The sequence below is a fragment of the Triturus cristatus genome, chromosome 12 (genome assembly GCF_964204655.1).
Source record: "Triturus cristatus chromosome 12, aTriCri1.1, whole genome shotgun sequence".
Taxonomy (NCBI): Eukaryota; Metazoa; Chordata; class Amphibia; order Caudata; family Salamandridae; genus Triturus; species Triturus cristatus.
In genome coordinates, this window is record NC_140595.1 from 8,687,721 (window position 1) to 8,712,553 (window position 24,833).

The 24,833-nt window shown below is 50.5% G+C and overlaps 1 protein-coding gene across 1 annotated transcript in view; it reads right to left on the bottom strand.

Moving 5' to 3' along the window:
* Positions 1 to 1,085: 1,085 nt before the first annotated feature.
* Positions 1,086 to 24,833, bottom strand: part of WDR18 (WD repeat domain 18) — an 84,059-nt gene continuing 60,311 nt past the window's right edge. Inside the window, exons 8-10 of the mRNA XM_085639176.1 lie at positions 22,065 to 22,231; positions 5,113 to 5,181; positions 1,086 to 1,900 (exon numbers count right to left, since the gene is read on the bottom strand). Coding sequence (XP_085495302.1) covers positions 1,775 to 1,900; positions 5,113 to 5,181; positions 22,065 to 22,231 — 362 coding nt within the window. The 3' untranslated portion in view covers positions 1,086 to 1,774. The remainder of the gene's footprint in view (positions 1,901 to 5,112; positions 5,182 to 22,064; positions 22,232 to 24,833) is intronic.

The window sequence follows — 24,833 nt, forward strand, 5'->3', positions numbered from 1 at the left end:
GAGAATAAAAATGTACTTTTTTCACCAAACAGAAATCCTTCCTAAGGTCGATGGCTTTGTTAAAGGGCTGAGACCGCGAGCCCCCCTCCCGAAGGCTGACACCATGTCACAGACACGACGCCCCCTCCAAACACAGACTGCTCTGTACAGACCCTAATAAAAAATACATTAAGTAGAAAAAGACAGGTGTGCTGGGAAGATGTGGACCAGTTGGAAAGGGCGACACGGAGCGCTCGTGGAGGAAGCAGCGTAGACAGATCCTGCAAACACGGTCTCTCATGGAGTGCTTAATGAAAAATAAACAAGTAGTCCCCTAAGAGAAGTGGAAGGATGCAAGTCACCCAATCAAAAGGATGGTAAAGGGGCTCTGCTCCAGGGGAGGGGGCAAGCATAGCATGAACAAGGAAAAGCTATTGGCTACAATGAATTCAGCCAATGGAAGCCGTGGGCGGGTTCCCAGCACACTATAAGTTCTTGGTAAGCCCAGTCTTAAACAAGCAGACAGGTATCGCCGTCTGTACGCGAGGCCTAATGATCCGTCACTCAAGTGATCATGTTTGCACTGTGGCGCTGCAGCTCGCTCTGGGGACCTCAAGGCACCTGTGCAATGTGTGCTTGGAAGCCTCAGATGACCAATTGTTTTCAGATTTCTAAACCCAGGCAGTGGATGCCTCCAGTTTGTCACATTACAGTGAATTAAAATCCTGAAAATAAAGAGAAGCCGTGCCTTTTACGTAGGCGTATAGGAAATAAGAGTTTGGAAAAAAGATTGTGTTATCGCAGGTGGAATTACTTAGCGTTCACAAATATACGCAACAACTCTTCTCTGTGTAGCTGAACAAGAGGAAGCAGCTCGCTGTTTGGATACACAGGTCAAGACTGTATCCAAACACTGCCCAGTGTATGCGAACAAGGAGGTAGCAGCCGCCGTCCATACCCATCAACTCTAGCTCGATAACAGCCCCTGTACCAAGCAGTCAAGCCCCAGCTCCCCGCAGACCATCTGAGATCAGAATACACTACAACGCGGTGTGAGCGCCGACACCCACAGTCTCCGGTCTACATCATTTTACTGCAAGGTCACATATTTTCAATTTTCCTTTATTAAAAAAAATATATATACCCATCGGTGTTTCAACAAGTGTACCAAACATTTGCTACCAACAAAAAGATGAACAAACGACATGAAAGAAAACATATCGCCAATCCAGGAACTCCCTGGAGAAGCTGCCTTTGACGGGGGGCGGTTCCAATCCAGGTCTGACGGAACGCGAGGGCAGCCGCTTGGATGGCATGAGAGGAGAGGCGAGCTCAGTGCGTGTGGGTGCGTTCACACAGGGGCGAGTACACGAATCTCCGTGAAAACTATTCATAACATATGATTAATACAAAAAGATGCCTGTGGGTAACCTGCAGAGGGACGTGTTCACAGGCGGATTCTTTCCTGGGTTGGCAACACACAAGCATAGATGACTGCGTGTATAGCTGCTACAGCAGGCAGGAGCAGGTTGAGAGCTGGCAGGTGTGTGCACGAGGTGTTACAGGCTGCAGGTAACACTCGTAAGGTCCAGCTCGGAGTAGAATCAGATGTCGGTCCACTGCCCGGCGGTAATGAAAGCTGAGCGAGAGACTGTCCACTGTCAGTTATATGAGGCCCACGACAAGTTTCCGGTACAGGAAGGCACACTGTGTGGAGGGGGCAGGTCCCATGTAGCAGTCCAGGCCTGAAGTGACGTGCTTCGAGTATCACTGGCCGTACGCAGCAGTCGTGGGATTACAGCCGGGTGATCAGGCGGGCGGAGAAGTCATACAGGTCTTTGTTAATCTTTCTTAAGGTGCTGACCTCATCCTCGAGCTCGGTCACTCGAACCTTCAGCTGCTCCGAGTCACCGAGGTCACTCTGTGAAGAAAGAGGAGGGACAGAGCTGAGCTGAGCCAGGCAGAACATCTGACGACCAAAGGAAGAGAGGGGGATGAGGAGGTGGGATCCCAAGACCAGAGGAGGGCAGTGCAAGAGGGAAGGTGGGTGCCCAGACCAGAGGAGGAAAGAGCAAGGGGGAAGGTGGGATCCCCAGACTCGAGGAGGGCAGGGCAATAGGGAAGGTGGGATCCCCAGACTCGAGGAGGGCAGGGCAAGAGGGAAGGTGGGATCCCCAGACTCGAGGAGGGCAGGGCAAGAGGGAAGGTGTGATCCCAGACCAGAGGAGGGTAGGGCAAGGGGGAAGGTGGGATCCCCAGACTCGAGGAGGAAAGAGCAAGAGGGAAGGTGGGAGCCCAGAGGAGGGTAGAGCAAGGGGGAAGGTGTGATCCAAGACCAGAGGAGGGCAAGGGGGAAGGTGGGATCCAAGACCAGAGGAGGGCAGTGCAAGAGGGAAGGTGGGTGCCCAGACCAGAGGAGGAAAGAGCAAGGGGGAAGGTGGGATCCCCAGACTCGAGGAGGGCAGGGCAAGAGGGAAGGTGGGATCCCCAGACTCGAGGAGGGCAGGGCAAGAGGGAAGGTGGGATCCCCAGACTCGAGGAGGGCAGGGCAAGAGGGAAGGTGTGATCCCAGACCAGAGGAGGGTAGGGCAAGGGGGAAGGTGGGATCCCCAGACTCGAGGAGGAAAGAGCAAGAGGGAAGGTGGGAGCCCAGAGGAGGGTAGAGCAAGGGGGAAGGTGTGATCCAAGACCAGAGGAGGGCAAGGGGGAAGGTGGGATCCAAGACCAGAGGAGGGCAGGACAAGGGGGAAGGTGGGATCCCTAGACCACAAGATGGCAGGGCAAGGGGGAAGGTGGGATCCTCAGACCCGAGGAGGGCAGGGCAAGAAGGAAGGTGTGATCCAAGACCTGAGAAGGCAGAGCAAGGTAGGATCCAAGACCTGAGAAGGACAGGAGAAGGGGGAAGGTGTGATCCGAGGAGGGTAGGGCAAGAGGGAAGGTGGGATCCCCAGACCCGAGGAGGGCAGGGCAAGGGGGAAGGTGTGATCCAAGACCCAAGGCGGGCAAGGCAAGGGGGGAGGTGTGATCCAAGACCACAGGAGGGCAGGGCAAGGGGGAAGGTGGGATCCAAGACCGGAGAAGGCGGGGGAAGGTGGGATCCAAGACCTGAGAACACAGGAGAAGGGGGAAGGTGTGATCCAAGACCAGAGGAGGTAAGGGCAAGGTGTGATACAAGACCGGAGAAGGCGGGGGAAGGTGGGATCCAAGACCCGAAGAGGGCAGGGCAAGGGGGAAGGTGGGATCCCAGACCCGAGGAGGGCAGAGCAAGGGGAAGGTGGGATCCCAAGACCACAGGAGGGCAGGGCAAGGGGGAAGCTGGGATCCCAAGACGGGAAGGTGGGATCCCCAGACCCAAGGAGGGCAGGGCAAGGGAGACAGTGGGATCCCCAGACCCGAGGGCAAGGGAGACAGTGGGATCCCCAGACCCAAGGGCAGGGCAAGGAGGAAGGTGTGATCTTACACCTGAGGAAGGCAGGGCAAGGGGGAAGGTGGGATAGAAAACCAGAGGACGGCAGGGCGAGGGGGAAGGATTGGTCCCAAAGATTGAGGTGAGAAGGGCCAGGGAGAAGGTGGGATCCAAGATCTGATGAGGGCAGGGCAAGGGGTAAGGACTGATCCTTAGAACCATGGAGGAAACCCCATGAACCACAGAGGTCAGGGCGAGGTGAAACGTTTGAGCACAAGATCCGAGGAGGGCAGGGTGAGGGGAAACGTTTGATCCCAGGGTGGGAAGGGCATGGGGTAAGGATTGATCCCAAGACCCGAGGTGGGAAGGACAAGGGACAAGGATTAATACCAAGACGTAAGTGTTAAAGTGAGTCCACAAGAGGAGAGCAGGGCAAGAGGGAAGGCGAGACCCCAAGACCCGAGAAGGAAAGAGGAAACCTCCAAAAACACAGAGGGCAGGGAACATGTGATACCAAGATCAGAGAACGGCAGGCAAGGGGAAAGGTCTGATCCCAAGACCCAAGGAGGGGAAGGCGATGGGTGAAGTCGAACAACAAGACCCACAGAGAGGAGGACGTGGAGCAAGGTGTGACCCCAAGACAAGAGAGCAGAGCGAGAGGGAAGGTGAGACCCCAGACCCCAGGGAGGTCGAGGTGCAATGAGTGATGCAAAGAAAGAGTGAGGGGGCGGCGAGACCACAAGTTCTGAAGAGGGCAGGGTGAGGGGGAACATGTGACGCTAAGACCAAAGGAGAAGAAGGCAATGGTAGGTGGGATCCCAAGACCAGAGGAGGGCAGGGAGTGGAGTAAGGTGTGGACCAGAGGAGGAAAAGGGGAAACCAAGGACCACAGAGGGCAGGGCGAGGAGGAACGTGTGAGCCCAAGTTCCTAGGAGGGCAGTGCGAGAGGATAGGTGTGATCAAGACCCGAGGTGGGAAGGGCAAGGGGTAAAGTGAGTCCACAAGAGAAGGGCAGGGCATGAGGGAGGAGTGAGACAATAAGATCTGAAGAGGGCAGAGTGAGGAGGAAGATGAGATGCCAAGACTAGAGGAGAAGAGGGCAATGGTAGGTGTGCTTCCAAGACCAGAGGAGGGCATGGCGAGGGGAAGGGGGGACCACAAGATCCGTGGTCAGAGCGAGGGGAAGATGAGATTATAAGACCAGAGGAGGGCAAGGGGAGGGGCAGTCCAAAGACCAGAGAAGGGCAGAGTGAGGGGATAGGGGATCCTGGGACCCAAGTACAGGAGGATGCCAATCAATTGTGATCATGGGGACTCCCCACTCAAGGGAAGATGCTGGGCAGGTGTCATGCTGGAACCCTATCAATTGGAGGATGATAGGACCCCATGGATGGGAGAATGCTGGGCAGGTGTGGGGGATGACTGGCAAGCTGAGTGCCGCACCCCTCGAACAGTAAGCAGGATGATGAAAGGTAGAAACCCATGGCTCCAGGAGCGATTGGAAGGACTAGTCTTGCAGATACTCATTTATTAAATGCAGCTCGGGAACTCTTCCTTACAGCTCATATTCACTCTAACAGCTTGTGCCATCAAGGCTCTGCCCTCCTCCGCCCCTGGCTCCCCATCAAAGCCTCAGCAACGCTCGTTCCTTTCGCTGTCACAGAACATGGAAGTAGAACCTCACCTAGAGTGGAAGTAGGAAGGGATGGGGCTGCAACAGTACTTACCTTATCCAGGGGGTCGCACATCAGGCCATGCAGTCGCTCTGCTTTCTGTAGGTAAGTCTCTGCCGAACCCTGAAAGAGACAAGAGATTAAATCAGGAGACGTAGAGCCAGGCTATACTAGGACCTGGGGCGAAGCACTCTGCTCCAAAGAACATGGAGCCGGTTTGCCTTAACAAAAGTCCGTTGGGTTTCAGACACCTATACCCTCTTTATTTTAACCCAATGTTCTGTTGGCCACTTGTTTCATGTATTACAGAAGACACGTTGTGTCAAGGCGTGAGAAAAGTGGACATGTGAAAGCATCCTTTGCCCCTGTCCAAGGCCTCGGCGGGTCTGTTATTTGCAGCCAGGAGATCATGTTTACAAAACTCTGATCCCACATCCAGCCCCATCACTTCATCTGGGAAGCTAGCCTTCCTTTGTGCACAGCCTAAGGAAGCTTAGCTACAATAGGGCACATATCCTTTATCCTTCCAGCATCGCCACAGGAGAAACTGTGGGCTGCAGCTTTAGTGCACACAGCCTTTATCTGGCCAGCATCGCCACGGTGAGAGGGCGACTGAGCATTCGCACCAGTGCACACAGCCTTTACCCCAGAAGCATTGCGACAGTGAGAGGGCAACTGAGCAGTCGCGCCAGTGCACACAGCCTTTATCTTGCCAGCATCGCCACGGTGAGAGGGCGACTGAGCAGTCTCACCAGTGCACACAGCCTTCACCCGGGAAGCATCGCCATGGTGAGAGGGAGACTGAACAGTTGCACCAGTGCTCACATCTTTTATCCGTCCAGCATCGACGTGGTCAGATGGAGACTGAGCAGTCGTACCGTGCACACATTCTTTACCAGACAGGCATTACCGCGGTGAGAGACTTAAAAAGCCAATGGCCTGAGTAGCCGCACTACTGCACAGCCTCTGCCACCGCTCTGTGCAGCAGATAGGATGTCCTGTGCCTCACTGAAGCAGACTGGTTCTTACGCCCAAGTTAACATGTATGACGGAAGTCAGCAGGCTGGGTCCTGCCCATCATCTAACTTGCCACTCAGTCCTGGCTGCAGCTTCTGCCAATGTGACGTGCATCAAGTAGTCTGCAGGCTGTGCACAGCCCATTTTCTGATGTGTCACTGAACCTGGCGGTGGCTTCCGCACTATGTGATGTGCATGATAGAAGTGAGCAGGCTGGAACTGCCCATGGTCTGATGGGTCACTAAACCTGCTGCAACATCTGTCAAATGTGATGTGCATCATAGAAGCCGCCAGAAGGCTGGGCACAGCCCAAGAGGGTCAGGAGTCGCAAGAGTGCTGGGCAGTGTGGGTAACTCTGGAACCTATCACAGGAAGCCCAGGAGCGACAAGACCGGTTTCAACATCAACCTCAGTGGTAATGACAACAAAGGTGCAGATTCTTGGGGTGACTGCACGTGGAAATTTACACTGCATCATCTTATCAAACTGTATCCAAGTAGATATTCTTCCTTGCAGCAGACAGCGAAGCAACGCAAGATTATCATGCGGTTAACATTCGATCACAGACTACGAAAGGATGAATGTTTCAATAAAAGATGTATACGTCCACAGTGTTCTTTACATTTTGTGGACTCTACGCTATCACCTGCAGAACTTGAACATGAAAAGTGTTTAGCAAAAATATTCTGGCTTCAATAGACAGTCATTTTTGCAAAATTAATGTAGAGATGCACACAATAGTTCAATCTGGGACATGTAAGGATACGAGGAGCATTAAACGGGACACCAAAGCAAGCTAAAGCAGAATTCCGCTTATTAACTGTAAGGAGATGCCTCTTTTTGTATGGTTACCAACACATTTTTGGACTGATGCTGCCGGTCTTTCGACTCGGAGTGCAGTGAGGTCTGCTAAACAGACGCCTGTGCCCTTACCCTTAAACTGATATGCAGAATTGGCTTTTATCCAATTGGCTGAGCTAGCTTACCTGCAATTCATTAGTAAGTGGTACCCAGGGTACCCATAAGGTCGTTCTAAAGATTGCACTGGTTTTGCCACCCAGGGTGCGACAAGTAATTCAAGACTCCCATCTACCGGCTGGAAGAGCAGTTTAACTGCTGGCCCTACTTTGCCATTTAAAGCAATAGAAAAGCCAGGTTTCCCCCACTATATGTGTACGTCACCCCTATGGCTGAGTACAACATTCCACCAGCAGAACATGTAACTTTACATGTTTTGAGCTACGAGCTGACACCTCAGCTGTGCTAACTCCAGAACAGTGCGACCCAAGGTTGGTCATCCGAGGTATCAAACTAGTTACATCAAGCCAGACTTGAGTCTCAAAACGTGATGGATGGGATGCTCGAATTAATCTTAGCCACGGGTAATTCCAACACTTTTTATATACTTTAGTGTGCCACCTTAAGTAGGACATGGGTCCAGTGCACACTCACTTAAAACAAGCTGTACCCGCCTGATGTGGCCATAACTAGAGCGAAACCAGCCCTGGATTGCTTGTGTTCTGGGAGGGCCTGGCCTGACAGTTCGGGCTGGACTGTTCCGAGCAGTGTCAAGGCTGATTTGCATATAGCTGGGTCCAAACTGAGGCGGCGTGGTGTGCAAAATAATGGACTGGGATGCGGCCAGAGTGATTACCAGCGGCTGAGATTCATTCCAGCCATCAATGTTTTGTATATTTTAGTGAGACTGGATGCTCAGGTCGACATTAAAGTAACATGTTGCAGAGGCAGCTTCAGCAAAGGTGCCTCTTTATTGTAGTCAGTCCCCTGTGCTCATGCTGGTTGCACGCGGGGTCCTGCAGGAGACATCTTTCTGCTCTCCTGGAAAGACGGGCTAATGAAAGGATACAATAAAGTCCTGCTCTGGAAGGAGGTGTCATTTCCCTTCTGCAGGAAGTCACAGGTGTTGACCCAAAAGGTGAGCTTTAAAGGAGAAGCTGCGTTTGTAAGGTCAAATGGGTAACACTTGGGGGGGGGGGGGGGGGGGGGGGAGGGGCTGCTCCATTGTTCAGACAGGCTGGCATTTGGGACAGAAGAGGGGAGGGAAACCAATTGTCAAACCAGTTTTCCAGGGTCGTGTAGCCCCTTGGGTTGGGCTAGGGAGCTTCACACACGGCAGGGGAGGGGTCCTGCCATATTGGAGTTAGGCAGAATGGAGCATCCTCGGATGCTATACTTCGCAGAAGTAGTCATCCTGGCAGTACATTGGCTACCAACCGCATCCTGCCCTGCTAGCCATTTTCTGAGCTTAAGTAGGGCACCCCAAACTCCCATCTGGAATGGGCCTGAATGAGGACTAAAGAAGGACTGTCCTGCTGCACCGTGGATCCAATAAAGAGAAGCTGCATCGGCGTGGACTGCACCTGGTGGCTATCAAAGGAGAGGTGCTGTGCCTGCTGTGTGCTGCTCAAGGACAAGTGGTCTGCAAAGCCCAGTCAAAGCCAAGAGACTACAAGGGTCAGTGAGCTGGCCTCCTATTCATAGCACAGGGACAACAGCTGAGAAACCTGCTGGGGCAAGTTGGTAGCCCGAAATCTGTAAACCCGCCAGCAACAGCTGCAGTGTAGCACCAGGAACCAACGCACAAAGTTGCATCCAAGTTCGCTGAACCCAGGAGTGTTGTCAAAGTGCAGCTGGTACCCGCCACCCTCCCCTAGAGGACAAGTTATCGACCCGGGAAGAATTGGCCTGTGACAAAGATGAGCTACCAGTAGTCCAGTGTCGGACTGGGCTTCGGTCAGTACCAAGAGGATTTCATGGGACATGGACTCTGTGACCAGGACTCCAAACACCCTTTGTAGCAAGAACCCATCGACCACATCGCATCCTTTGAGCATCTTCAGCATCCTTTATCTGTTGCATCAGGACCACTTCCATAGGAAAGCCCCGCAAAGGAGAAATGCGCCTGGAACGGACTGAAGACTGATTCATCTGCTGAGAACAGTTTCCTAGAACCTGGCTGGTCCCCCTGACTGGCTCCCCACTGGAGTTGGTTGCTTAAAGTGACTGCATTCCAACTAGCCCGAAAATGTAGGGGGGAAAGTTTCTAAATGTCAATTTAATCAAATTTACCAATTCGTGATCACGGTTGAGTGAAATAACCCAATTTACTATATCTTGTAAATGTTATATCTCTGGAATCCTCCAGTGGATCTTTTTCGTTGTCGTGTCTAAAATCACATAAAAATAGGGTTTAATTATAAATTGGTTTTAGATTTCTTCTTCAATTGTTTTGTTGCTGTTTAAATGCTTTACACTTGTTCCTCTGTATAAGCCTTTCTGTTCAGAGCCACAGCTTCCCAGGGTTGAGATGAAGATTTGACAAACGAAACCCAAGGGTCCTAAAGGGGTTGATGAGTATTACACGGTGAGGCTGGCCAACCACACCATATAATATACTCCATTTCCTCACATTGGCCAAGAAGCAACAATCAATTCAAACCTGGCTCAAAGACTTGAACCCAGACAGATTAATGACCCAACTTGCACCCAATGACAAGTCACTGTCCCACCCTGGACACCGATCTCACTGGCAAGAAACAAATCACGAAGAAAGGAGAGATAGCGGCTCTCTAGCAATAACGTCCCTCTTATCAAAGGCTAAAGAAACATGATTGCGTCACCCCACCCTGACAGAACTCCACAGGCTCCTCTGCCAGCGGACACCATCTTCAAACCCAGCAGCAACACCGGGAAAGCCATCAGGACCGGCACCCGCACTATATGGTTGGAAAGCTGTCTCCCACTCCCAAAATAAAACAGCCAACCGTTCTTCTGTTACTACATTATCTGCCTGTCAAACCAAAGAGGCACATATAATCAATAACCTAGAATAATTAAAGGAAAGGTTTTTAAAAAGAACAAAAACACATGCATTGAAAAAAATCAAACAATTCATTCATATTAAAGATTTTATTTCTGATCAGAATAAACCCTACCAAGAGTGGATTGATCATACATTTGTCAAACTGTTCTCACAATCTAAATTCAGAATGATTTTTTGCATCCCATTGAGATATATTCACTTTCATCATAAAAGTCCGTGCGCAGCCAACGCGCGCGCAGCCTCCGCCCAGAGCAGGCACCACGCGCGCAGCCTCCACACCGACCAGGCATCCTGTGCAAAGCCTCCACACCGACCAGGCATCCTGTGCAAAGCCTCCACACCGACCAGGCATCCTGTGCAAAGCCTCCACACCGACCAGGCATCCCGTGCAAAGCCTCCACACAGACAAGGCATCCTGTGCAAAGCCTCCACACAGACAAGGCATCCCGTGCAAAGCCTCCACACAGACAAGGCATACACGCCGACCAGGCATCCCGTACAAAGCCTCCACGCCGACCAGGCATCCTGTGCAAAGCCTACACACCAACCAGGCATCCCGTGCAAAGCCTACACACCGACCAGGCATCCCGTGCAAAGCCTCCACAGCCTTCATCCTACACAGCTTGCCTGAGAGCAGACACCCCTCAAACAGCCTCAGAGAGCACAGGCCACCAGAGCGCAAACTCTAGGGTCATTAATAATATGCTAATTACAGCTTTCAAAAACCTGCACAATCTGAAAACTCTCCTCTAATCAAAGAAAAATATACTTAACCTTCAACAAAGGGTGAGAGTAGAGAAAATCTAAATCCCCCGCCCAACAAAATATGGAAAAAATCTAGCAAGGAACCTCTGGGGGCAGAACAACCTGTCTCCCGCTCCCCAAGTAACAAACAGCCAAACCACCACCCCTCACCTCCCTGTGATTTCATAGAGCATGGGAGGGGAGGACGTGCATAAACACACACATCAAAGGAACTCAGAGCAGGAGAAGGAACTAACTTGTCACAGCAAATGTGAAGCACTCAAGAGGACTCCACTCGCCACTTCTTCCCAAAAAACACTCGAGATATTCCACCACAGATCCACCACCCCCCCCCCCGCTCCTCCTCCTCCTCCCAAAGACAACTACTCCAGGTCTCCTTTCATCCAAGGGAACATGCAGCGCACAGAGCGGAAGGATCCCTCCAGCCACCTAAACACACAAACCCAACCACACCCCATATAAGAAACTCAAGGAGCAAAGCAGGGAAGGATCACTACGGCCCACCTACATACATGTACACATACATGTACACATACATGAGAAAGGGCCTCTTGACATGCTAAGCCCCCAATTTTTGCCTGATGTTTGATGTGGTTTCGACTGTAGTGCACAGCATCTGTCAAACAAGCCAGTTATTAAATATTGTAAGTGCCAGGCAAGCTTTAAGGAGCACTGGGTGGTGCCAAACAGCTCCATGTAATAAATCCACAATGATGCCAGTGTGAGATTTATTAAAACTTACTCAGAAGGCACCTCAGAGGTGTCCCCTGAAAACCCACCGACCCTGGTGTGGTCACCGACTGGCTTTAGGCAGCCTGCCCCACACAGACTCTTTGGTACCAGAAACAGTGCACATTCTGTGCAGAGGTGTCACACCTACTCCCCCAAAATACGCCCGGTGTTCAAAGGGGAAGCTTCAAAGGCCTGCCACCTTTGTAATGAGGCCCCCAGCCTCTGCTGCTAGCAGCAGATGGCAGCACCCATTTTACACACCTCTGGCCACGAAAAATCATAACAATGGCACTAGACCTGCAGGTCTAAAGACAAATCTACTCGACCTATTTGTAATGCTTTTTACCCACAAACTCGTTTCAAATGATGTGATCGTGAGCAAATAATGCAATTCATTGAGCCACCATTTTCTTTAGTGTCGCATATAAGAGTTAAGCAGGTCAGCTGTATAAAACTCGTTTGATTTAATAGACAACTTTTTCATTTATGATACAAATCTAGCCACATATAGGATACACATGACCCCTGACTCGCCTCTTAGGTCAATAACAACATTTTCATCAGGGCAGGAGCAGGAATGATTCTCAAATCATGTTTAAAAACTGTCACTTTTAATTACTACATACCTAAAGCATGAAGTGGTAGCTCACCGTCATTTGTAATCAGCAGATTTTACATTGAAATGACCACAAACCTTCCTACTGACAGGCAGCGTTTCTGATAAAACTATATAGTGTACAAACAATGTTTGGAAACAGTTTTTGCAAATGTGTCATTTGCACATCAGCAAGTAAAGTGTTGTGGTTTGTTTTGCTCCTATATAACTCTGTTTGCATCACACTTCTTAATTACAAAAATAAAGCTTTTGTAATTTCTGATACATTTCGAAATATTTGTAATATTAATTTAGGTTATTTATTTAAATGTTATGCGTTAGGAGAAAAATAACTGACATCTTCAGACAGTTCACTTGACAAAAACCTCCAACTCTAGTAAGAGAAAAATAAGGAATATGCTACTTACCAGTATGCATCTGTTCTTGGCATGTAGAGCTGCAGAGTTGTACACTTAGCATAGATCGCCATCTGGTGTTGGGCCCGGATGTTTGCAGTTTGTTTTTCTTCTTGGACAGTCTTTGGAAGTCACGAGTTTGGTGACTCCTCCTTCGGTCCGTACTGCGCATGGGCTTCGGCTCCATCCTCAGATTGTTTTTCGCCAACAGGGAAATGATGAAGCTTGGTAATCACAGTGAGAAACCCATGTGTGTTGTATCTAAATAAGATGTACTGGAACGGATACAGGTAGCCGGGGAGGCGGGTGGGCGTGTACAACTCTGCAGCTCTACATGCCAAGAACAGATGCATACTGGTAAGTAGCATATTCCGTTCGAGGCATATGAGCTGCAGATTGTACACTTAGCATAGATTATATAGCAGTACCCAACCTTAGCGGCGACCACCGGTATCCGTTGCAGTGGTTTGAAATAGTGTCTTTAGTACAGCCTGGCCCACTCTAGCTTGCTGCTTGGAATGCACATCTACACAGTAATGTTTTGTGAAGGTGTGCGGTGTAGACCATGTGGCTGCTTTGCAGATGTCATCTAAGGGTATATTCCCTAGAAAGGCCATAGAAGCCCCTAACTTTCTTGTAGAATGGGCTTTAGGCGGAACAGATAATGTTCTTTTTGCCTTTTGATAGCAAATCTGTATGCATTTTACAATCCACCTAGCTATCCCTGATTTAGAAATGGGGTTGCCTTTATGTGGTGGAGAGAAGGAGACTAACAATTGTTTAGTCTTCCTGAAGGGTTGCGTTCTTTGTATGTAGTATAGCAAGGCCCTTTTTACATCGAGTGTGTGTAAGGCCCTTTCTGCAACAGATTGAGGTTGCGAGAAGAAGACCGGTAATTCCACCGATTGATTGAGATGGAAGGGGGAAATGACCTTGGGCAGGAACTTCGGATTTGTGCGAAGTATGACCTTGCTGTGATGCATTTGTATGAAGGGTTCCTGTATAGTGAACGCTTGTATTTCACCAACCCTTCTAAGGAAAGTGATAGCTACGAGAAAAGCTGTTTTCCAGGTGAGAAACTGTAGCTCGCATTTATGCATTGGTTCGAAGGGCGGACCCATTAGTCGTGTAAGAACTAAATTTAGATTCTATACAGGGGGAAGGTGGTGCCCTGGGAGGAATTACTCGTTTAAGGCCTTCCATGAAGGCTTTAATAGCGGGCACTCTGAAGAGTGATAAATGCTGTCTGTTTTGTAGATAAGCAGCGATCGCTGCTAGGTGTAGGCGTATGGATGAATATGCCAGGTTACACCTGTGAAGATGAAGCAGATAGCATATGATGTGCTGTATGGATGCATCTAAAGGGTTGATTGTATTGTTACGGCAGTAAATAACAAATCTTTTCCACTTTGCAGCATAGCATGCTCTAGTGGTAGGACGTCTGGCTTCCATGATGATGTTCATGCAATCAGGGGGAAGGTTAAGGTATCCGAATTCTAAGATTTCAGGAGCCAGATCGCCAGGTTGAGCTGAGCTGGGTCCGGGTGCCTGATTTCTCCATGGTTCTGGGTTAGGAGGCATGGGGATAGGTGCAGTTTTTGATGTGGTACCAGTTGTAGTAGCGTGGTGTACCACGGCTGCCTGGCCCACGTCGGAGCTACCAGAATGAGTGTGAGGGAGTGCTGTTGTAGCTTCCTGACCACTAATGGAATTAGTGGGAGAGGTGGAAAGGCGTATGCAAATCTGCCGGACCAGTTCATCCATATCGCATTGCCCTTGGACAATGGGTGTGGGTATCTGGCGGCGAAGCTTGGGCATTTTTTGTTTTCGTGGGTGGCGAAGAGGTCTATCTGAGGATGCCCCCACTGTTGGAAGAATGGCTGAAGAACTTGTGGATGCAGTTCCCATTCGTGTAGTTGTTGCGTTTGTCTGCTGAGCAGATCTGCCATGGTGTTTTGTACGCCTGGAACGTGTTGTGCCAGGAGAAAGATGTTTTGGGGAATTGCCCATCTCCATATGCTCTGGGCTAAGCGGGAGAACTGGGGAGAGTGTGTCCCCCCCCTGTTTTTGGATATAATACATTGCAGTCATGTTGTCTGTGCGAATGAGGACTGCTTTGCCCGAAATCTGTTTTTGGAAAGATTTTAGGGCTAGAAAGATCGCCAAGAGCTCCAGATGGTTGATGTAGAGCGATTTTTGCTGTGGCGTCCATAGACCTTGCATTGTGAGGTGTAGGAGGTGCGCTCCCCAGCTGGAGAGCGATGCGTCCGCTGTTAGAATCACCTGAGGAACCGGGTCCAGGAACGGCCGCCCTTTGGAAAGGTTTGTGGTGTTCCACCACTGCAGAGAGTGATGTGTGCGGCCGTCCACCAACACCAGATCCGTCAGCTGACCCTGGGCCTGGTTCCACTGTTGTGCTAGGCACTCTTGAAGTGGACGCATGTGGAGTCTTGCATGGGGCACTATAAAGATGCAAGACGCCATCATTCCTATGAGCTTCATGAACACTCTTGCTGGAAGAGTGTTGGGGAAGGAATGTTTTGCGTAAGGCTTGAATGCTTGTGATTCTGGCTGAGTTTGGATAGGCAATACCTTTGTAGGTGTCTATAGTGGCACCGAGATATTGCTTTGTGTGAGATGGTATGAGGTGGGACTTTTGGTAGTTCACCGTGAAGCCTAGCTGGTGGAGCAGTTGGATGGTGCTGTTTGTATGCTGCACGCATTGGTGGTAGGACGCGGCTTTTATCAGCCAGTCGTCTAAGTAAGGGAAGACGTGAATGTGTGGACGTCTGAGGTGTGCTGCTACTACCGCTAGGCATTTGGTAAACACCCGTGGTGCGGTGGTGACCCCGAAGGGGAGAACCGTGAATTGGTAATGTTGCCCGTCCACCACGAACCTGAGGTATTTCCTGTGAGAGGGGTGTATTGGAATGTGAAAGTATGCGTCTTTCAGATCCAAGGTTGTGAGAAAGTCTCCCTGACAGAGGAGCGGGAGGACTTGTTGTAGGGTGACCATATGGAAATGGTCTGAATGTATGTAGGCATTTAGAGGCCGGAGGTCCAGAATGGGCCTGAGGGTCCCGTCTTTCTTTGGTATTAAGAAATATAGGGAGTAAACCCCTAGATTTTGCTGATTGATGGGGACCTGCTCTATAGCGTGTTTTTGGAGGAGGGAGAGTACCTCCTGTTTGAGCAGTGTGGAATGTTCTTGAGACATTGGACGGTGCCTTGGTGGGATATTGGGTGGGGTAGATGTTAGCTCGAGACAGTACCCTGACCGAATGATTTGGGTCACCCATTTGTCCGATGTTATGGACTCCCATGCGTGGATAAAGTTTTGTAGTCTGCCCCCGACCGGAGTGGAATGGTCTGGGGGGAGCGGAGGGAAGTCATTGTGTGGGCGGGGTGGCAGAACGGGTGGTGTTAGTTTTGCCCCTGCCCTTATTGTTGTTGCCTCTGTAACCACCCCTTTGGTTGCCCTTTGAAAAGGTATTTTGAGGAGGGGATTTGTAGGAGGTAGAGGTGCTATCGGTGGAGAAGCCTCTGCCTGTGCCACGAAAGGAGGAGCGTCGAAAGGAACGTTTAGAGGCTTGTGTTTTGAGTGCCCCCATAGACTTCGCTGTGTCTGTGTCCTTTTTCATCTTTTCCAACGCTTCGTCTACCTTGGGCCCAAAGAGAGTTTGTTGGTCAAAGGGGTGATTGAGTATGGACGCCTGGACTTCAGGCTTAAACCCTGAGATCCTGAGCCAGGCATGGCGACGAAGCAGGACACTGGTATTTATGGCTCTAGAAGCAGTGTCGGCTGCATCGAGGGCACACTTAATGGAGGTGTTTGTAATTAGTTTACCCTCCTGTATTAGCTCATGAGCCCTACGCTTGTGTTTCTCGGGAAGGTGCTGCATAAGAGCCTCAAGTTCGTCGTAGTGTGCTCTGTCATAGCGCGCAAGTAGCGCTTGTGTGTTTGCAATGCGCCACATGTTTGCAGCTTGAGAGGCGGTGCGCTTGCCAGACGCGTCTAGGAGTTTGGATTCCTTGTCTGGCGGTGGGGCTTCTCCTGAGGACTGGGAGTTAGCCCGCTTTCTAGCTGTAGAGACAACTAGGGAATCTAAGGGAGCAGGGCCCTTAATGTATGCAGGGTCTGTGGGTGCCGCCTTATACTTTTTCTCTATTTTAGGGTTTAGTACCCTGGCCCTGACAGGGTCTTTGAACACCTCTGCGGCATGCTTGGTGACACCCTTAAGCATGGGTAAAATAGAAGTGGATTTGTCCTGTATGTCAAATGTATCCAGTAAGAAGTCGTCTTCCACTGGTTCAGTGTGCATGTCCACCCCATGGTAGTGTGCTGCTCTCTGCACTAAATGATGGAACCCTAGGGAGTCCTCTGGAGGAGACGGCCTGGATGGGTATAGGTCGTCCTGAGGTATATCGGGTACATCAGGGTTATTGTAATCCTCCCATGGGTCTGGGGTCCCCGGTGGAGTGGAATCCATTGGGGCGTCCGCCGGGTAATTGTCCGGGTCCCCGTCATCCGGATCTGGGGACGGGGTCGGAGAGTAATGAGGTAAAGGTGGCGGAGACCTGGGAGGGGGTGGAGGAGGTGGAGGAGGTAGGGGAGGTGGTAGTGGGGAGAGCACTCTGAGGGGAGAAGTAGCAGAGTCCTTCCGTTTGGGCGGTGGAGGAGGAGCCGGAGTATCAAGGCGTCTTTTCTTGATAATTAAAGTCAATAGCCCAGTCTTTGGATCTTTGGACAGAGTCTTTTGTAAAGGGTCTGGTGTAAACAGAGCCAATGGTGCCGAATCGTCCGTCGGCACCGGTGATTTCGGAACCGAGGGCTTCGATGGTTTGTGTGCGCCATGCTTTTTTGGGGCCTCCGGTTTTTTCGGCGTCGAAGGAGTTTTCGGCGCCGGAGCGTCGGTGCCGACAGATGTGTTTTTGTTTGGTCGGCACCGAGAGTCCAGGCTTCGGCACCGGTGGCTTCGGAGTCGAGCTGGATATTACTTTCTTCGGTGCCGGATGCTGTTTTTCGGCACCTGGCGTCGGCTGGCTCGATCCCGAGCTGCCGTGAGACTTTGGAGGCTTCGACACCGGGCCCGAAGGTGGGGTGATAGAAGCTTTGGTCTTGGTTTTGCCCAGGCCGGCAGGCGAGGGAGTAACCTGAGTCTCTTTGGTTTTGGGCGCGGGGGTGGGAGGGGGCACAGTACTCACGATCCGCTGCGCCGGTGTGATGTCCTCCACGTCTGAGTCGTCGGCCTCGGAAGCGCTGACGACGTCTTCCTCCTGCTGGGTGTGTATTTGCCCCGAAGCTTCGGCGCCGTCTCCGAAGATGTCCGGTGGAGCTGCAGACGATGAGTGCGCCATGGTGCGTCGAGCTTTTCGATCCCGGATGGTTTTCTTCGATCGAAAAGACTTACAGGCGGGGCAGTCTCTGGCCTCGTGTTCTGGAGAGAGGCAAAGATTACACACCTGATGGAGGTCGGTGTGGGGAAATTTAGACCCACATTTTGGGCACTTTTTGAACGGAGTCCTTTCCATCGGCCGGGACCGGAGTCGAGGAGGGCCCGAAGGCCGGTGCCGATGTACGGGATGGAGAAAGTGCCGCTTCGAGAAATGAAGATGATGATGAAGAAACTCGAAGAAACGAGGATTTTCCGTCAAGGCTGGAACCGTAGAAGTTCGAAGCCGGAGCACGAAGTATCACATCCGAGCCCGATGGCGGAAAAAAACAATCTGAGGATGGAGCCGATGCCCATGCGCAGTACGGACCGAAGGAGGAGTCACCAAACTCGTGACTTCCAAAGACTGTCCAAGAAGAAAAACAAACTGCAAACATCCGGGCCCAACACCAGATGGCGACCTATGCTAAGTGTACAATCTGCAGCTCATATGCCTCGAACACCTAATTTTCCAAGCAGCAGTTAGTACAAAGACAAACTGACATTTGACTCTTTCCTTGAACAGACAGTAAATGTGTCAAGATTTAATGGCATCTTTATTGCTCAGTCACTTTCTGAATGAGTAGAACACCTTTTCCTTTCCAGCCTAAATTCACTCTCCAGATGGGACTAGTATATGCTAAAAATAGCTCGACCTGCTAAACTTTTACTCGCAAGGGGGTGAGTGGATTTTTCTAGGCCCGCCCCTACTTTGGGTGGGAAAATGTAGAAAAGCTAGGAGGTTTGCCCACCTTGCCAACTCCACTCTCACGTGGGGGAGGCGAAGTTAAGCACACTTTACAGTCCCCTCCATTCCCCCCCCCCCCTTATTTTAACTTTATAAAACATTTTATAGACATTTAAAATAAAGCAATAACATTCAATACACTGGAATATTATGGTGTTTAAGGAGGCACAGCAGGTTCTTCAAACTTAAAATGTTGCATAGATACATTGGAGACTGATCGGTATAAGATACATTACCTAATAAACAACTGTACCACATCTGGCAAACTGTACAAGTTATATCGCGATCATTCACTAATATCTGAGATAGAATCTTCATGCGGGGGTTCACGGATTGTCCCACTGTAGGTATTCCATTATCCCCCATATCCTTGACCATTTTTGGGGCACCCTCGATGTGTAGACAAACTTTTCCGCCACCATTGCCACATCCATGTCATTACATCACTGGTGAAGGGCAGGAGTTTGCCTAGATGCCCAGTGTTGTGCTATATTTCGCTTCGCCAATGTCATGCCCAGTGTTACCCAATCTCCATCTGTATTAATCTGTATTAATTCCAGTCCCTCCATTTTGACGATGAGGGGACTCCTCCAATCAGGGCTAGATCTATGCCCCCCCAACAAGAGGGTGGCATAATAGAGGGTGTAGTCACCCCAGGTGAGGTGCCCATTGGCCCTACCTGTTACTCCCTTAAAACGCCCCCTAAATCTAGTATTTAGGAGGCTCCCTCAGAACTTGAAGTTACCTGCGACCTAAGAAGGACAATGAATAAGCCGTGCAGCGGAGCCTGAAAACGACTGATTTGGCCCCAGCTTCTAAGACCTTGCAAGAAGACGACGCCTGTCCTGCCACCAGTGGCTTCCAGAGGAAGACTGCCTGAACTTTGAAAGACCAGAACTCCAGAGGACAGCGGTTCTGTGCCCAAGAAACCAACACGAAGAACTCCGGTGCCCTGCGAATCCGCGAGTTGTGCCCACACTGCACCCAATGCCTACGGCCCGTGTCCAGGTGGCCCAACGACACAGAACAGGTTCCTCTGCGATCGTGACCTCAAGTCCAGCATTGGCTGACCCCTCCAGGACTTGACGTCTGCAGCCTGAATCCAGAGGCTCCCCCCGACTGAGACCAGCTCCGGTGAGAAGACTCAAACATCGAAAGGCACACCTGCACCCGAAGGCCCTGCGCCTCAGTGAGATAAACCTACTGGGCCCCTACGACCGCCTACATCTCTACTTAACTCGTTGGTGTCCCTCCTGCAAACTCCAGTACAACACCTGCAGCCTGTTTGTTGAAAGCAGAATCTCCTTTGAAAAGAATGGGGGGCCTAAAGCTGAATTTGCACCCTGTACCCGGCCACCCCTGTGCCGATGATGGTGTATGTTTGGTGCTGCTTTGCCGCCCTCACTCTGTTCTTGACTGAACCCCCAAAGCTTGGCCCCTGCAACCGATTTACTTACCTGCAAGCAGTGGGGCTCAAGCACCCTCAATCTCCATTGAAATGCATTGGCCCAAACTGATTTTGACCTCTGCTCCTGGTCGCCCCTGTGCCGCTGGTGGTGCAGTTTTGGTTCGCACCCGACCCCAGCACCTTGCTGACTTCTGGTACAGAAGACTGGAACTGTAAGTTGCAAACTTACCTGTTTAACTGCATTATTGTTTTCCTCCATAGGATAACAAACTGTTCAGAAATTGCACCGTGTCGACTTTTGAAAGTCGAAAGTATTTATATTTAAAAACGTACTTGCCTTATTGCATAGATCTTGGTCTTAAAGTACAAAAAAAAGCTTTTTATTAAATTGGCGTGGATCTCCTTTTTGAGTCGCGTACCCATTATGGTTCGATGTTTTACAATAAATGCCTCCAACTCCTCTGTTACACATATAAGGCTGCTCTCCCACACTACTACTAATAGAGCACTTTGGGTTTTACATTGAGCCCAGTGCACTTCTGGGGTCATCTCTGGACTCTGCACGGTATAACCACCTAGTGGCATACCATTTACAAAGCCTGCTCCCTACACCCACCAAGACCCTGAAGTTGCAGAGGAGGGAACGATCCCTCCCACCCACCCTCCTACACACCCCTCCCCAAATCTAACCAGTCACCCACCAAGAACATGAAGTTGCACAGGCGGGGAAGAATCCCTCCTGCACTCCTACACACACACACCTCCCCTAACCCAACCAGTCACCCTCCAGGAACCTGAAGGAGCAGAGGAGAGAAGGAACACACACACCCACCCACCCACACGTCCACCAATCCAACTAGTCGCCCTACAAGAACCTGAAGGTGCAAAGGATAGTAGGATCTCTCCTGCAGTCCCACACACACAGACCCACCTATCCCAACAGTCACCCACCAAGAACTTGAAGGAGCAGAGGAGGGAAGGTTTCCCACAGTCTACCCACATACAGACACCAACTCACTCAATCAACCAGGGAGAAACTCAAGGAGCAGATGAGGGAAGAACAAGCTGCCCACCTGCACACACACCAATCCTACCAGTCACCCACCAAGAACCTTAATGAGGTTGCACAGGGGTGAAGAACCCTGCTGCTTCCTCCACAAAAGGACCTTAAAAACTCCCTATGGGAAGACCAACAGACCCCACCATCACTTTCAACAAGGAAGCTGCAGAACAAAGGAGACATAGTATCACCATAAAACATAGAAAAATGCCCCTCTGCCCTCTCACCATCAGTCCGGTATAGCCTCCAACTGGGGCAAAGCTGGCAGAAACACTGTGAAAGGGATTTGAACAGGTTTTACTTCTTGTCAACCAGCTAGCCTCAACTGTCTGTTGGTGAAAAGACCAACTGTCCGCTTACATCGTGCTTAGAAAAAGCTTGCGTCATTTTGTAGGCGCAGCCTTGCATGGTGAGAGCACCTCGAATTAAAAACACAAAAGCTTAGTTTTGTTGGCGCGCGATTGCAGGGCGAGCACGCCTCTGTAAAGTAATACTTAAAACGCATCATTTTGTAAGTGCGTGCTTGCCCGGCGAGCTACAAAACGATGCAGCTATCATAGTGTTTTCATTAGACAGATGGCACAGCACTGGGGATGTACTGCAGCAGGGCTAAAAACCACTGGTAAAGCCAGCAGGCACTAAAGGCAAGACCCACTGGGTTTGCCAATGCTCGTTTTATGAGGTTATCAGCTTGGAGTATGCCAGTAACATGAGTGCCACCAACGGAGGGCTTCAGGACGCACCATGACTGGGTGGCACCAGTACCCAAGAATGGACAGCACCAGTACCCACGACTGGCCAGCTTTACTACCCAAGACCGGGTAGTGCCAGAACCCCACAGGCTGAATGATGTGGAGTTGAGGCAGTTTCATGACTATATAGAACACAGGTCCACCATCCGCCACATGCCTCGCCCCTCCACAGAAGGCCATGTCCCTCGCTCAGACTAGGTCAATTTAGTTCAATGCGCCCAGTATGCTGCCATGTACCTGCTGGTGAAGGCCAAGTCGCAAGGTCACTCCGCCATTCCCTAGTTCATCGTTGCTCTCGGCCCCCTGCAGGTGTTTGCTGAACCGTGGAAGGGGGATACAGGGCCGGCTGTCTGTGCTGAACATGCTGGCTGGAGCAGGAATGATGACGGCATTCGTCACGGGGCCTGAGGCAAAAGCAAGCATAGCCGGTCAAATGAACAGTAGCGAAGAGACACCAGGAAGAATCCAGACAGAGTGAGGCTGGAGAAGACCGTGCAGGGCAAACAGTGAAGACAGACAAGAGACTGAAGTGACACTTCAGGGCAAACAGCGAAGAAAGTCTGGAGCTGGAGATGACCATGGAGGGCAAACAGTAAAAACAGACTGAATGGAAATGACCGCACACGGCACACAGTGAAGACAGACTAGGGATTTATATGACCATGCATCGCAAACAGTGAAGACAGACTATGGCTGGAGATTATAGTGCAGGGCAAACAGTGGAGAAAGACTGCCACTGGAAAGGACTGCGCTGAAAACAGAATAGGGCTGTAGATGGCAGAGCAAGTTAGGGAAAGCATAGTGGAGGTTTCAGCAGTTCAGACACTGAAGGCAGACGGAGGACCAACACTGGTCACCTGCTTAAACATGGAAGGCCAGGCAATCTCAGAGCAGAATTGAAAGAGAAGACAGACAAGGGCTGCAGTTCATAGATCAAGACAGACATCAAATACTGTAGGTTCCAGCAGGCTAAACAGTAGATACCAGACATGGCTCCCAGGCACAGAGCGGAGCAGACACGGAAGGCATGTAACAGCAACTGCAGCCACCTACCAGCTGCCCTTCAGCGCCTCACCGCTAGACATGAATATGCTACTTACCAGTATGCATCTGTTCTTGGCATGTAGGGCTGCTGACATTCATTTCTGTGCATAGATCGCCGCCTAGTGTTGGGTCCGGATGTTTGCACGTTGTTGTCCTGGAAGAGTCTTCGAAGTATCCTGATAGGTGACTCCTCCCCTGGACCACAGTGCGCATGGGCATCCTCTCCATCCTCAGATTGTTTTTCGCCATTGTGGCAGTGATGGAGTAGATACAGTAAGTGATGACCATGCTATACAGTAATTCTGAGAGCTGCAGCTGCTACAGGCGCCGGGGAGGAGGGTGGGCGATATGAATGTCAGCAGCCCTACATGCCAAGAACAGATGCATACTGGTAAGTAGCATATTCAGTTCGAGGTATGTGGGCTGCTGAATTCATATCTGTGCATAGAATACATAGCAGTACCTCCCATTAGCGGCGGCTACCAGTGCCAGCTGCAGCGGTCTGAAAAAGAGTTTTGAGAACAGCCTGTCCTACAGCTGCCTGCTGTGTTGAGTGTACATCTACACAATAGTGTTTGGTAAATGTATGTATAGTGGACCATGTGGCTGCTCTACATACATCATGTAAAGGAATGTTTCCCAGGAAAGCCATGGAGGCCCCTAACTTACGTGTTGAGTGGGCTCGTGGGGGAATCGTTAATGTGCGTTTAGCCTTTTGATAGCAAATTTGAATACATTTAACGATCCATCTGGCTATACCTGCTTTGGAGATGGCGTTGCCTTTGTGTTGTGGGGAAAAGGCAACGAAAAGTTGTTTTGTCTTCCTAAAGGGTTTAGTTCTGTCTATATAGTACATGAGGGCTCTTTTAACATCTAGTGTATGGAGCATTCTTTCAGCGACATTTTGTGGATTCTGAAAGAAAACAGGCAGTTCAATCGTTTGATTCATGTGGAACTGCGATATAACTTTAGGCATGAATTTGGGGTTGGTACGTAGTACGACCCTGTTTGCGTGAACCTGTATGAATGGCTCTTGAATGGTTAGTGCCTGGAGTTCACGAACTCTTCTCAACGAAGTGATTGCCACTAGGAAAGCTACTTTCCAGGTGAGGAATTGAATCTCACATGAGTGGAGAAGTTCGAAGGGTGGACCCATCAGTCGGGTGAGGACCAAGTTGAGGTTCCACACTGGTGCTGGTGGGTGTCTTGGGGGAATTACTCGTTTGAGTCCCTCCAAGAAGACTTTGATGGCAGGCACTCTGAATAAAGAGGTGCTGCCTGTTTTGGAGATAGGCTGCTATTGCGGTTAAATGGATACGTATTGAGGTGTAGGCCAGATTGCATCGGTATAGGTGTAAGAGGTAACAGATTATGTTTTGAATGGATGCGTCTAGCGGGTTAATGTCATTGTTATTGCAATAAATGACAAACCTCTCCCATTTGGCTGCATAGCAAGCTCTGGTAGTGGGTCTCCTAGCTTCCTTAATGATCTCCATACAGTCCGGTGGCAGGTTTAGGTAGCCAAACTCTAGGACTTCAGGAGCCAGATCGCCAGGTTCAGCTGTTGCGGATCTGGGTGCTGAATTTCTCCATGGTTCTGCGTCAAATGCGCGGGTTTGATCCGCAGCCTTTGATGCGGCACCACGGAAAGTTCCAGAAAGGTGGTGTACCAGTGAGTGTTGTCGCAGTTTGCGCGCCACCAGCGGTATCAATGGCGCTGGGGGAAAAGCGTACGCAAATCTGCCGGACCAGTTCATCCATATCGCATTGCCCTGCGACTGTGGATGTGGGAACCTGGCGGCAAAGCTTTGGCATTTTGCGTTTTCGTTTGTGGCGAATAGGTCTATCTCTGGATGACCCCACTGTTGGAAGTACGGTTGGAGTACTGACGGGTGTATCTCCCACTCGTGCATCTGGTGGCTGTGTCTGCTGAGCAGATCCGCCATCTGGTTGTCCTTGCCG